This window comes from Alosa pseudoharengus, unplaced genomic scaffold, assembly GCF_046254945.1.
Source record: "Alosa pseudoharengus isolate Yale_2024_CS ecotype anadromous, Long Island Sound unplaced genomic scaffold, YU_APseudo_1.1 YU_APseudo_1.1_scf_1, whole genome shotgun sequence".
NCBI classification, from domain to species: Eukaryota; Metazoa; Chordata; class Actinopteri; order Clupeiformes; family Clupeidae; genus Alosa; species Alosa pseudoharengus.
This window is the reverse complement of record NW_027468564.1, coordinates 40,087,820-40,101,637: the sequence shown is the minus strand read 5'-3', so window position 1 is coordinate 40,101,637 and position 13,818 is coordinate 40,087,820. Positions and strand designations below refer to the sequence as shown.

General features: G+C 45.9%; 1 protein-coding gene across 1 annotated transcript in view; it reads left to right on the top strand.

Annotated features, from left to right (window-relative positions):
* LOC143118909 (signal-induced proliferation-associated 1-like protein 2) overlaps window positions 1-13,598 on the top strand; it is a 102,755-nt gene extending 89,157 nt beyond the window's left edge. Inside the window, exons 16-20 of the mRNA XM_076280049.1 lie at window positions 69-288; window positions 3,278-3,409; window positions 10,066-10,183; window positions 10,884-10,965; window positions 11,487-13,598. Coding sequence (XP_076136164.1) covers window positions 69-288; window positions 3,278-3,409; window positions 10,066-10,183; window positions 10,884-10,965; window positions 11,487-11,633 — 699 coding nt within the window. The 3' untranslated portion in view covers window positions 11,634-13,598. The remainder of the gene's footprint in view (window positions 1-68; window positions 289-3,277; window positions 3,410-10,065; window positions 10,184-10,883; window positions 10,966-11,486) is intronic.
* The last annotated feature ends 220 nt before the right edge of the window (window positions 13,599-13,818 follow it).

The following is a 13,818-nucleotide window of genomic DNA, read 5'->3' as shown; positions in this document are numbered from 1 at the left end:
GGTGTCAATGCTGGTCTCAATGAACGTGTCCCCATCCCCACCCCCCCCCCCCCCCACCCCCCCTCCAGTCCACTGCAGTGGGTCAGTCCCCTCACCGCACGCTGTACCGCACGCTGTCGGACGAGAGCCTGTGCAGCAGCCACCGGAGGGCGCTCTCCCTGGCCAGCTCCCGCAGCTCCATGCTGGACCAGGCGCTGCCCGCCGACATCCTGTTCGGCAGCGCCGCCCCGTACCACAGCACGCTGCCGCCGCGCATGACCCTGCGCATGGCCGACGGACAGCTCAAGAGTAAGTATGCGCACGCACGCACACACGCACGCACACACACATGCACGCACAAGTGTGCTGTGACTACAGCCAAAGATCGTACACGTGGCCAACAGAATGAATGAGTATGTACACACACACACACACACACACACACACACACACACACACACACACACACACACATATATTATTTGGCAGCACACAGCCTGTTGTCCCAAATATGACCCTACACACACACAAACAATCCTGTGTATGGCTTAGACAGGCAGACAGCGGTATCTCAAATCGCATTAATTTATCTATTCCACAAAACCACATATTGAGTATGACCAAAAACATTCATATCAAAAGTAACACCCGTATGCACACTGCTCAGTGCGTTTTACATGTAATCAACACCCTCCCAGGCAACACACACACACTTGCACTCGCACACACACACATACACACACACACACACACACACACACACACACACACACACACATACTTCTTTCACCTCATTAACACACAATCAAAGAGGGAGAGAAGAGTGAGAGAGAGAGAAATCATCCATTATTCAAAACACTTTCCACTCTGGCTCAGGATGGAAGAAAGAGACAGAGAAAGTGAGAGAGGTGATGTGTGTGTGTGTGTGTGTGAGAGAGAGAGAGAGAGAGAAAGGAGGATGCCACAAAATATACTGAAAACAAAGATTACACAAAGAACGGTGGAAACAACATCGGTGAAACACTTTGGAAGGTTGTTTACATCGGCATAGCAACATTGAGGAATTGCATCTCATGCCAGTAAAGTCTGCAGTTGTCTCATTGTGCAGTAGGGAAAAAATACCAACCAAAATGGAGAGGACGAGTAGCTAATGAATCATGCAAGAAAGAGGGGAATGCAATCTGAAGAAGTGGATTTGAGAGAGAGAGAAGGAGAGAAAGAGAGAGAGAAAGAAAGGGGGGAAAAGGCCACGACTGTCTGCTAGCGTAGAGGACTGCAAGCTTCTCCGGTCTTCTCTGTTAGCCCAGTGGAGTGAATGAATTACTGACCGAGATAAAGAAAGACAGCCGGGGAGAGAGGGATGGAAAGAGCGAGGGAAGGGAGAGAGAGAGGGGGGGGGTGGATTGAGAGACGAAAGGGAAAGCAACTCAATCCATCTGTGTAAAATACTGTACATTAGCTTCCTCTCAGTCTAGCTCTGTGAGTGGGCAAGAGGGAGGCGAAAGAGAAGAAGCAGGAAACGGGAAAAAGAAAGACACAAATAAAAAAGGGACATTAAAATGGAACAGAGAAAAGAAGAATAGAAGACCAAAGAAAAAAGGGAGAACTTGTCTTTCTTTCTCTTACTCCCTGGGAGAGAGAGCAGAGGAAACAAGAACGAAAAATGAAAGGGAAGGGATGAGTCTTCTCTCACTCTCTCTCTATCTTTCTCTCTCTCTCTCTCTCTCTCTCTCTCTCTATCTTTCTCTCTCTCTCTCTCCCTCCCTCCCTCCTTCTCTCACTCTCTCTCTATCTTTCTCTCTCTCTCTCTCTCTCTATCTTTCTCTCTCTCTCTCTCTCTCTATCTTTCTCTCTCTCTCTCTCTCCCTCCCTCCTTCCCTCTCTCTCTCTCTCCATCTGGGTAGCCCAGTCTGACCCAGCAGAGGAGCTGCAGCAGTGTGTCTCTAACAGGCCGTGACCAGAAACTGTCCTCTAATCACTCCGACACACACAAGCACCACCACGCTCCACTACACCGCAGAAGGACCCCCCCCCCCCCCCCCCCCCCCGGTCCCCGTGGTCATCCTGTCCAGATTTTTTAAAAGCACTTCTTTTCTTAAAAAAACACCATAATAAGGAGAGGAATGAATGGATGGATCTTGCCCTCTATTTTTAACCTCACTCAGTGCAATCAGACGGGGTGGACGTAGGTGTCCGACTAATTGCCTGTCTGTTAGTCAGAGGTCCTAGATCGGCGCAGGCCTCATTGGGATTTCATGCCGGAGGCAAAGGTGGGCTCTCTCACATAGAGGCGTTTCCATTAGGGCCAGATTTCGGGCAATTATTATTCAGGAAAAATGAGCAATTAACTCTATTTTTTTTCGTGCCTCTGAGTGCGATGAGTGCAAGTGGGTCAAAGGATTTCTGTAGATGGACAGATAGATAGATAAATGGATGGATGGATAGAACGAGAGGGAGGAAGAGTGATAGAGAGAGAGATGGAAGATCTCTTGGTGGGGATAATTGTTATTCGTCTCACGACAGTAGGGGCAGAGCAAAAGGCGAGAGCATGAACATAATCAGTGTTCTCCGTCTGCGCTTTTCTTTTTCGCCTTTGATTTCTGGCTTTGTGGATCGGCTGATATATATTTATGTATTCCGTCTGCCACATCAAGACATATTTTAAGTGTTTGGAGAGCGTGTGACGTTTGCATCAAAATTAAAACGGTTCCTCAGCAAATAGACTTTTGAAGTGGCAGGGGACAGAGAGATATCCTCATATACCCCTCCGTCTTCATTTGAAGTTCAGTAGGTTTCCAGCTGCCTCTCGTTGGCCCCACTGACGAGTGAGTGAGTCAAAAGCACAGAAACAGACATGGGGCAAAAGAGAGCCAAAAAAAGAGACAGAGGGATAACGTTGTGTGGCTATAGCCGATTTTATATGAAGATCCTGGTGCATCATCGGTCATGATGGCTTTGCCTATTTATACTGAACCTTGTGAGAGAGAGATAGAGAGAGAGAGAGAGAATTGTTTGACATTAATGGAAATGAGCAGTCAAAATGGGGATTGTGATGGTGAGAGAGAGGGAGTTGCGAGACAAAGAGAAAAGGAGGGAGAAAGAAAGAAAGAAAGAAAGAAAGAAAGAAAGAAAGAAAGAACAAACGAAATCAAAAGTCTGAATGACATGCAAGCATGGGGGGAGCAGTAGGAGGTGGGGACATTTGCCCAACCTGTCGTCCCGCTAATCTATCCATCTGCCCCTCGTCTGTCCTTTGACCTCCGACCCCTAACCCCCCCTGACCTTCCTGTCTCCACAGATGACCTCTGGTACTCGGACGGCTCACTGGCGGACAAGGCCAAGCTGGCGGAGGCCGGGCTCATGCCCCTGCCGGACCCTGTTGGGGGGCTGGACTGGTCCCACCTGGTCGATGCCGCCCGGGCGTTTGAAGGTAAGACCTGCCCCCAGCCCTGCTGACCAGCGCCCATCATCCCTCTCCTTCACCTCACAAGCCTCCACTCCTCAAGGGCAAACCATCCGCAATCCACTGCTGTTTATTTCTTTGTATTGTACTGTAATGTGCTTCCCCATAGCAACTAAGAGAGGGAGGACAACTGCATGTGGTCCTCACTCTCTCAGTATTTGAAGGGGAAACTACATGTGTATTTGCTATGTGCTGTATTACAGTATATTGTAGTGTACTTTGTTTAAACGTTCATTAAACCTGGATAGGTTATCTGAGACACATCGTCTCTCGGTTGATGTGCCTAAAGGCAAGAGAGGAAAATGGCAAGGCAAGACCAATTGAAAAGACAAATCATCAAAAGGCAAATTTCTGCTCACGTTCTCACCTACCCATAAATCTGGGTCTATAGTATAAAGCTTTGACTGCAAACCCAACTTCTGGGAAAAGATACTATCTTGTAACCTGTAAAAACTATGGGCTTGTGCAACAGTGTTGCAATCGTCTACCAACTCCGGTAAAGTGTGTGAGTCACGTCCTCAGCGTCTCGGCTTTCTCTCGTTTGGCGGCATATGAAGCGTGACGGTCCCCGTCCTGCTGGAGCGGCATGCGCTGCTGACTCAACGCTTTATAGGACGTCCGAAACGACAGTCGGCCGACACGGCCGTGGCTCCCAGCTCAGCAGCAGCAAGCCCCCCACCCCCCCCCACGGTCTGCGGATCTCTTGAGCACGGCTGTTAAGATTGTTACTCAGGCTCATCTGCTGCGGTCTGACTTGCCTGCCCGCCTGCTCTCCATGTGTTCAGAAGTCGCCGAGCGTGACCACTTAGGCGGCTGCCCGCTTGAGGAGAAGGGGGGGGGGAGGAAGGGAACAAAAAAAAACACAACAGAGGGATTCCATTTGCATTCGTTCTTGTTCGCTGGTGTAAGGTTACACCGCCCGTCTGTTCCGAAAAGCAAAATGTGCTTAGTCAAAGACTCTGTTCTGTGTTTGGTTTTTGGCCGTAACTAAGTGCAATTCCCCAGATGTGTACAGTTTTGTTTATTATATTATTTATGATACAAATACAATTATTTGTATTTTTTTTATTTGACTCCTATAAAATGGCTTTACAGTGACAGGCTTATATCTAATGAATGGCCTGAATTGATAGGGTCCGTATTGGATCGTGAATGGATAGGGTCCATATTAGATTGAAAATCGATAGGGTCTATATTGAAACGGCAGCTTGTGTGATGTGCCTTAATTGCTTAGGCCTTGTCTGTAGACAAAAAAAAGTAAACATTTGACTGTATGACGAGTACCGCTACACCAAATTACATATATTCAATGTGGATATTGCGTGCACTTTTCTCATAACAATAGTCAGTGATTACCAGTCAGTCCCAGATCTCTTGCGTCACCTGAGGACTCCCAACCCCTTTCCTACTCTCCTCCCTTTCTTCCCCCTCTCTTTCTCTCCTTCCTTCCTCACCACTCCCTCTGTCTTCCTGTTGTTGTTGTGTCGGGATCCGCTTTGCCGTTAGGTGTTAATTAGGAGATGCTGAGTGTATTTTCAGTGCGGGAGCGAAATGAAGCCATTATCGCCGAGCGAGGCCCAGCACGAAAGCACTTAAGGGGAGAGAGAGAGAGAAAGAGAGAGGCTTTGGTTTCGGACCAGAGCCACCCATAATTACACATCTCAGGCCTCGGCCCATTTTAGTTAAGAGCAATTATAGCTACCCTGTCACCTTTTGTCCGCTCTGGCTAGCCGTTTTTGTCCTTTCCCTCTTGCCGTCTGTCACTCACATATTGTCTTGCTCTGGCCCCATTTTGGCTCTTTACTTACATGTACTCTCTCTCTCTCTGTCCGTCTCTCTCTCTCTCTCTCTCTCTCTCTCTCTCTCTCTGTCTCTGTCTCTCTCACTAATTACTCACTATCCATTGTTACTACTTAACACTCTGTATCCCCACTTAGTCTCACTCCCTTGCCACTTTCTCTCTGTCACATACAACTTAATCTCCCCTCACACACAGACATTATTCTCTTTCGCTCTCTCTTTCTCTCTTAATACAAATAGAACCTTGCAAAGTGAGTGCCTTTAGTGTTGTTTTTCACCTTTTTTATCACAAGCACAGCCACAAATACGACCCAATTTACTTACTGTCAGCAAAAGTGTGTATATACCTGTGTATGTGTGTGTGTGTGTGTGTGTGTGTGTGTGGCTGCGTGTGTGTGCTTGATTGGTTGAATGCATAAGTTCTGAGCCACTTTTGTCAGAGAATGCGGAGACTGTGTCGTGCCTCTCTGTTTCTGTCACTCTCTCTCTGTATGTCTCTCTCTCTATGTCACTCTCTCTCTCTATGTCTCTCTCTCTATGTCTCTCTCTCTCTCTATGTCTCTCTCTCTCTCTATGTCTCTCTCTCTCTATGTCTCTCTCTCTCTCCATGTCTCTCTCTCTGTCTCTCTCTCTCTCTATGTCTCTCTCTCTCTCTATGTCTCTCTCTCTCTCTTCCTCATGTTGTCCACTCACTCGCTTTCGGCATGCCACTGTTAGTTACTTTGTTTGTTTCTATGTTTGTTTGGACACCAAAGACGGCACGCAAACCTCCAAACCCACAGAGTGAACATGCACGCAGGACAACTGAGGCCAGAACAGGGACAGCAAGTCTGCTGTTGACAACTCACTCGCGTAACAACCAGATTGTCACAAGTGTGTGCGAATCAGACCAGACCAGAACCTTGGCACAGACACGCTATACTCTCCCCCCTCCTGCCCCATCTATTCTCGCCGTCGACGAGCGCTTCTGGTTTTAGCAAGATGTTACATGCTAATTGCTGCCATTAGCAAGATGCTAATTGCCTCCGAGATTCGGTTCCTATTTCAGGGTGGCACATACTACGGTGGCGATGGGAGCGTGCGCTAATGGCACAAGTGCCCAAAGTGTGAGGCGCTGGTGTTGTTTTGTCACATCCTGCGCAATTCCTCGTGACAAAACGCATACACCGCCACAGTGCGACGTGCGACACAATCCACACCTTCATCTGCCTGGGTGTGTGTGTGTGTGTGTGTGTGTGTGTGTGTGTGTGTGTGTGTGTCTGTGTGTGTGTGTGTGTGAAGCTGCCTTGACAAGTTGCGTATACTCCCTGTGAGATATATGTTAGTTTACATCTGTCTCTGCTCAAGACCTGATTAATTCCAAGCAGCTTGGCTGCACAGTGAGCGCATGCATGCTTCTGCTTGTAATTGCCTACGTGTTCCCTAAGGGAAGGCCTAGTCCCAGCACTCATATCCCTGCTTACTTACTCAGCTGATGCTTAGATCCCCTTGGACTGCTGGCTGAACTGAAAAGCAATCTGCATGCTTGTTATATAAGCTCTCGCTATAAATCCTATTGCCTTGAGGGGTTATTAGCTGCATATATGATTGTGCTTTATTAACTAGGCTATTAGCTATCATGATCATGACATAATATCAGTGGAGTGGAAAGATTTACAATATCTTGCAAAAACAAAATCATAATGTGGTATTAATTGCATAGACACATTGCAACTCAGACGATAGGAAGTCAAAGACATCAAAGACATGTCACAGAGTCATATTTTGAATGGTCAGGGAAGGTTGTCCAGGTGTTGCGGCTGACACTTCCCTAACCAAAGCAGACATGACTCCCATCATTCAGCAGCTCTGCGATGTGGATGTTTCTGAAGCCCTCGTTGTGGTATAGAGCTTTACTTCTCTTTCTTCTCTCTTTACTTCTGTCTTTTCCCCTCTTCAGAGCTGTCCAATGCTCTCTTGTTGGAAGGTAATGCATTTTTGTGAGTCTGGTGTGTCTGTTGTTGAGGATTTTGGATTGTTTTGGTCTCTGTGTCTGTGTGTGTGTGTGTGGGGGGGGGGGGGGGGGGGGGGTGTGCGTGTGTGTGTGTGTGTGTGGTGGTGGTAGTGGGGGGGATTTCTGAGTGAGTGCAGGTGAGGTAGGGTGTGTGTGTGTGTCTGTGTGTGTGTGTGTAGATTATCACCTCTCAGTGGTGTTTTATAAGAGGGTGTGAAAACCAGCCCTGTTTCCATTATTAACCTTAAGTGGATGTTTGATCCCATCTGCCCTTTATGAGAGAGGGATAGAGAGAAGAGAGGGGAGCTGTGGAGAGAGTGAAGGATACAGGCAGGGAGAAAGGAGGGATAGAGAGAAGAGGGGAGCGGTGACAAAAGGGAAGGATACAGGCAGGGAGAAAGGAGGGATAGAGAGAAGAGGGGAGCGGTGACAAAAGGGAAGGATACAGGCAGGGAGAAAGGAGGGATAGAGAGAAGAGGGGAGCGGTGACGAAAGGGAAGGATACAGGCAAGGAGAAAGGAGGGATAGAGAGGGGAGCTGTGGAGAGGGAAGGATACAGGCAGAGAGAAGGAGGGATAGAGGAGAGAGGGGAGCGGTGGAGAGAGGGAGGAAGTAGGGGACCAGGGCAGCTTATGAACTGGTGACTTTGCCACCTCAGATAGTGTCAACATGGATAAGGTGCTGCACTATTAGAGAGAGTGTGTGTGTGTGTGTGTGTGTGTGTGTGTGTGTGTGTGTGTGTGTGTGTGTGTGTGTGTGTTTCCATTGTATGTTCAATTGGTGGACTACTGTCATCATTATTCCTGTAAGGCTTTTTTATTTGATCTCTGTGTTGTATTTCCATCCGCCTATCTTTCAGTTTATCTGTGATCTCATCCTCTCAGGTCTGGGTCTAGACAAGGAGGCCAAACGTCTTTGTGGAAAAAGATTATATCTAGGTGAAAGTAAGAAATCACTGTAGAAATATTGTAGAACCATCTAACCTGCTGTCCACTGCTATATTAACTAGCTTAATTTAGCACCGCATTTCAAAAGGTGATGTTAGTTTTTTAACCCCTTTGATCAATGGCAAGTCAGACCACTGCCACTAATACCAAGTATTAGCTATAGCGAAAGGTCTGCACCATCCTTTGATAACCCATATAGCCTGTGACATAACCCCTGAAAAATTAGACCTGCTTCCTGATTGACCTTGCCGAAGAGTCAGCAATAGCCTTTAGCGCTGGTCTGAGTGTGGTCTCCAGAGACGTGACCTCGCTCCTGGCATACACGTTTCTCCTCTGTCATAGACGTAAACAAATCATTCATCATTGTGCGTCAGTCCAACTGCTGATACCTTCTGCTGGTTCTCTCATTGTGCATATATCGTTTTCCACTTGAATGTTGCTGAGATGTTTCTCCCCTCTCGCCCCTTGAGAGGAGATAAACAATCTCCACTGTATAAGTCTATTTGAGGCTCTGCTATGGTCATGCGTTTCCAGGTCAGAATGAAATTAGTGTTTTGTCCTGTGGCGTGTGGGGTACACTGGGGTAGCCTACTGTTTACATTTACATTTACACTTAATCGTGTAGTCGACACTTTTATCCAAAGCGACTTACAACAATCAAGGTACAATAAAGACTAAAGATGTGTTTGATCACTGAACGCTTGATAGTGCTTATTACATCCGATGTTGCAAAGAAATGCAGATGTTTCTAGACCTACAGGGATGATGTAAGGCTTGATTATGGCAAATTTTAACAGTTTCCTTTAGTGCTTTCAATGCATCGTTTCCCTTCCTGTGCGAACTGTCCCCGTAGGCCCAATGCAAAGTTTTTTAGGCCAGTGTTATGCAACACAAGATTATCAATCTACCTTCATTCCCTAAGGCAGCGCGGAGGGGGTTCATTTTCTATCTCCTCCTTCGCTTACGCAGATAAGTTAAGTGCAGGTCTTTCGTCGTGTTTAAGTGTAACAATTCTTTTCGCTCCACTCTGTTTTGTTGTAAGAAGGAGAGTGCGATAAAGCAGCCCTTCTCTCTGCTCCGTTTAAAAATGCATTCACAGCTTCCCAATCCGTAAGGGTGGCAAAGCGGGACCTTTTTAACCATCCTGTCACCCTCCTCCCTGCATGTATAATGCAACACCGAAGCCTTGAACATATAAGGCTGCTCCTCCATTATGCTATTTTGCGCGAGAGTGCACCAAAAACAATCTCGTACTGTAGCGCTAAAATAAACATAACCCTCCTCTTAAAAATAAACGTGTCCTCAGAAAAATACAGAAATTAACAAGCCCTTAGGTTGACACTCACATGATGTATCAGTCACTGCTGATGCTGTGTGGTGTTTGAGTCTTAAGCCCAGTGTTAACTTGATGTATCTTCTGGAGCCTGTGTAGTCTACAGGTCTTAAGCCCAGTGCTAACGTGAGACATCCTCTGTGCACTGTATAGTCGACAAGCCTGATGCTGACATGAACCATCCTCTTATGCTATGTAGCCTACAAGTATTTTTTTTTATCAGATGCTAACATGAACCATCCTCTGCTGCTATGTAGCCTACCAGTTTTTTAGTCAGATGCTAACATGAACCATCCTCTGATGCTATGTAGCCTACCAGTCTTTTAGCCAAATGCTAACATGAAGCATCATCTGATGCTATGTTACCTACAAGTCTTTTAGCCAAATGCTAACATGATCCATCATCCGATGCTTTGTAGTCTATCAATTCTATAAAGATGTGTGCGAGTCTGGAGCCTGGTGCTAATGTAACCCTGTGCTAAAGTAACATACCCTGTGCTGCTCAAGGATGCTAAATGTTAAATCCTTTCCTCGTATTTGTTGTTTCCAGACCAGAGTCCTTCCCCGAGCTCTCTGAGCGAGGCGGAGCAGGCCAAACAGGCACTGGAGATGTCCTCTGAGCTGAGCCACGGGCCACACACCCGAGGGGGCCCGGCACTGGACACAGGGTAAGCCCAGGGACGAGGAGGGTTGTGCAGGGAAGGGTGGATGTCTTACAGACTCATTGGGCCTGAACCATTTTTTCATTTTTAAGCCATAACTCTTTGAGGTGAACATTTCTTTTTCTTTTTCCCACCCACTGGTTTACTTTTACTGGGGAGCCTCACGAGGGTTTGGATGCTTTGTAAACACTTAAGTTGAACTTGTGCGTCAGGCAGCTTGTCGTGTTTGCGGAGCATCAAGCCTTGTGGTGCCAAGGGTACGCTGGAGATGCTAACCTAGTTTCGTTCAGTGGGGGGGTGTTATAGCAGTAATGCATCTTGTCTGGTACGGTCTCATCTCTGTCTCAAATCCAGTAACATCAGAATGCGTGATCGCATTGTTTCCAAAGCCATATGCATGACGTATGTGGAAAATGAACAGCACCATTAAAATACCATATTAACCATATTAATACCATACCATATGTTAACCATATTAAAATGTCCCTCGAGATGAATAATTTATCTATCTATCTATCTATCTATCTATCTATCTATCTATCTATCTATCAACAGTATCACATCTGTCAGTTTCATAGTTGCATGTTATATTTTCAATTTCAAATAAAAAGTGATAAATCAATTCCCAAATGATGACAAATAGTTAAATGAATGTGAATTAAAAAAGAGATCAGAGATGCTGACAGTGTTTTCCCTTTGTCTCCAGGGTTGGTTCCCCTACCTTACTCACTGGTAAAGTCAATCAGCTGGAGGTGATCCTGCGGCAGCTGCAGAGTGACCTCAGAAAGGTAAGGGCTCTTACCGGACCAACAACCCTCTATGACCACACAACACCACACCGCACCACACCACACCACACCACAGCGCTCTGCTCCACTCCACTGACACTGGGTTGTGACTGGTTATACCAAAGCAGAACACTCACCATCCATGTGAGCTCCCGTCCATGATGAGAATAAGGAGACTCACGCTCACGCACACGCACACGCACACGCACACACACACACACACACACACACACACAAAACCCAATCCAAAATCTTCCATATGCTCTTCCATAGGTAAATTGACTCAGACACAGACACTGTCTAAATAAGTCTATTAGTCTGCATTTACTGGGTCTCTTATAACAGTAGGCAAATGGTTAAGATAAAACACAGATTGCCCAAAGAAATCCAGAATCTAACCAGTGTGTGTGTGTGTGTGTGTGTGTGTGTGTGTGTGTGTGTGTGTGTGTGTCTGTGTCTGTGTCTGTGTCTGTGTCTGTGTCTGTGTCTGTGTGTGTGTGTGTGTGCGTGTGTGTGCGCAGGAGCAGCAGGACAAGGCCATGCTGCAGGAACAGGTGCAGCACCTGAGGCAGGACAACATGCGCCTTCACGAGGAGAGCCAGACGGCCGCCGCCCAGCTGCGTCGTTTCACCGAGTGGTTCCTCAACTCCATGGACAAGAACCCCTGAGAACACACACGCAGTGACGTCGAACAAGACATACACACACACACACATCAAAACACTATTCAATACAACACTACACAACACCAGCTCCATCCAAATCACTCCATAGCCACCACTCACCACTTTACCATGGGCAAGAACACATGAAGAAAACTACAATGGCATCAAATGAGGCATAACGCAACACTACACTACAGCACCATGCCACACACACACACACACACACACACACACACACACACACACACACAACCTCCTCTCTCCAAGTGGTTCCTTATCTTCATGGACAAGAATAGGGGAGGACACACTGAGAATATAACACAGACACAAAGCATCATGCCACTCAACACCATGCCACACACACACACACACACACACTCACACACACAATTTTACCTTTAGCTGTAAAGGAAACAGCTGTACTACTGTGTCTGGACTAATGAGGCAGTGAAGGCTAACGCTAATGTAGTTATGTCAACCCCCCCATCCTCCCACCCAAACCCACAGTGTTTCAATGCTAACACGCTAACGCTGAGTCATCAGCATCATGGCGGACTTGGTGAGGCAGAAAAATGAGGATGAAGGAGGCGCGAATGGACACTAAAGGGATTGAACAATGGCTACGCTGGAAAAGACCGTGCTTTTCTTTTTCTGGGACAGTTTCTATTTACACTGCCAGGCACGATGGATGTTTTTTTTTTTTTTTAAAGGAGGAGGTGAAGGAGGAGAAGAGGAAAAAAAGAAAATGAATGTAACTGAAGATAATAGTCATATTTTCTGTGCCACGCAAGCATTTAAACCTGTGGTCTCTCAGAGAGACTTGAACCTTCCTGACGGAAATGCTACAGATCGTTTGAACCCTGGACTTGTTTTGTCGTTTCTTCCCTTTGTGATGGTTAAGTTACGAGATTGCCAGGTCCTTACCTTTGTATTTCTAAGGTGCTTTACCTTGTGTATGTGAATTCTCTCTCTCTCTCTCTCTCTCTCTCTCTCTCGCTCTCATTCTCTCTCTCTCTCATTCTCTGTAATTAGTTTTGTACAGTAAGAAATAATTTGTGATTTTCAGAGGCCTAGCAGCAATAAGTATGGTATGGTGAGTTTGTAGTCACAAAACTGTTCTATATGATTAATAGCACTGGTTGTGATGTTGTTAAAGATGATGCAGTTGTATCCTGATATATTTATTTTGCAAAAAGAAAAAAATAACCCCCAACAATGTGTGCCTGAACTAATTGATGGTCACGTGGATGGATAGTGGTTTGAATTGTTCTCTCTCTCTCTCTCTCTCTCTCTCTCTCTCTCTCTCTCTCTCTCTCTACCCCATTTTTCTCTCCCCCCTTCACTCCTTTCTCTCCTTTTCTCTCTGTTCTATCCTTCCTTTTTCACCCTTCTTACCACAAGCCCTATCTGGGTTGTCAATTTAAGCCCCCCCCCCCCCCCCCCATCTCCCTCCTCTTTGCGGAGTCCTGTTCTTATGTCTACAGTGTGTACAGTTTTTAGTCAACTACAGGGTGTCAGTTTTAGTTTTGTTTTTTTATCCCCTTCCTCCCTCGCTCCCGAAGGGAAACCTGTTCTTATGTGGTGTATCCCAGAGTGTGCCGAGGCGTGATGCATAAGTCACCCTCGGTCCAATGCCAAAACGTGTTAGTTTCTGTGTAAAGTACCTCAGAGAAAAGAAAAGTCTTTCACTAAAGAACTCTTATTTAAGCTTATATAACCCCCTCTCGGATTTACATATTGTTTTTTCACACTAAAAAAGAGTAATTGTTCTGCATTGGCTGTACTGTGTATAGAACCTGACCCCCATGAGAGAAATATATATACAAAATTATAACTGATTATTCCTGGGTACTTCCGATGTTTTTTTTTTTTTTTTTTGGATGCTGCTAGACATTGAGATTTCTTTTTTTCCTTTCTTTTTTTTTGAAAAAAAGGCCTTGGCAAATGTTTTTATTTAGTTTTGTTTGAGATGAGACAATAAAAAAGTAATTTTGTTGTTTGTTTGTTTATTTTCCTTTTTAAAATAAATTTAGGATGTGGAATAAAATCACTGGTGTGGAGTGTTTATGTGCTGCTCATCAATGTTTGTTCAAAGTTGGTTAACAAGCGAAGTTCTTGTGCATAAAAATGCCATCATTATGTGGGAGTATCAACTCCTAAATGTTTGCCCTTAAGTTATTATCTATGG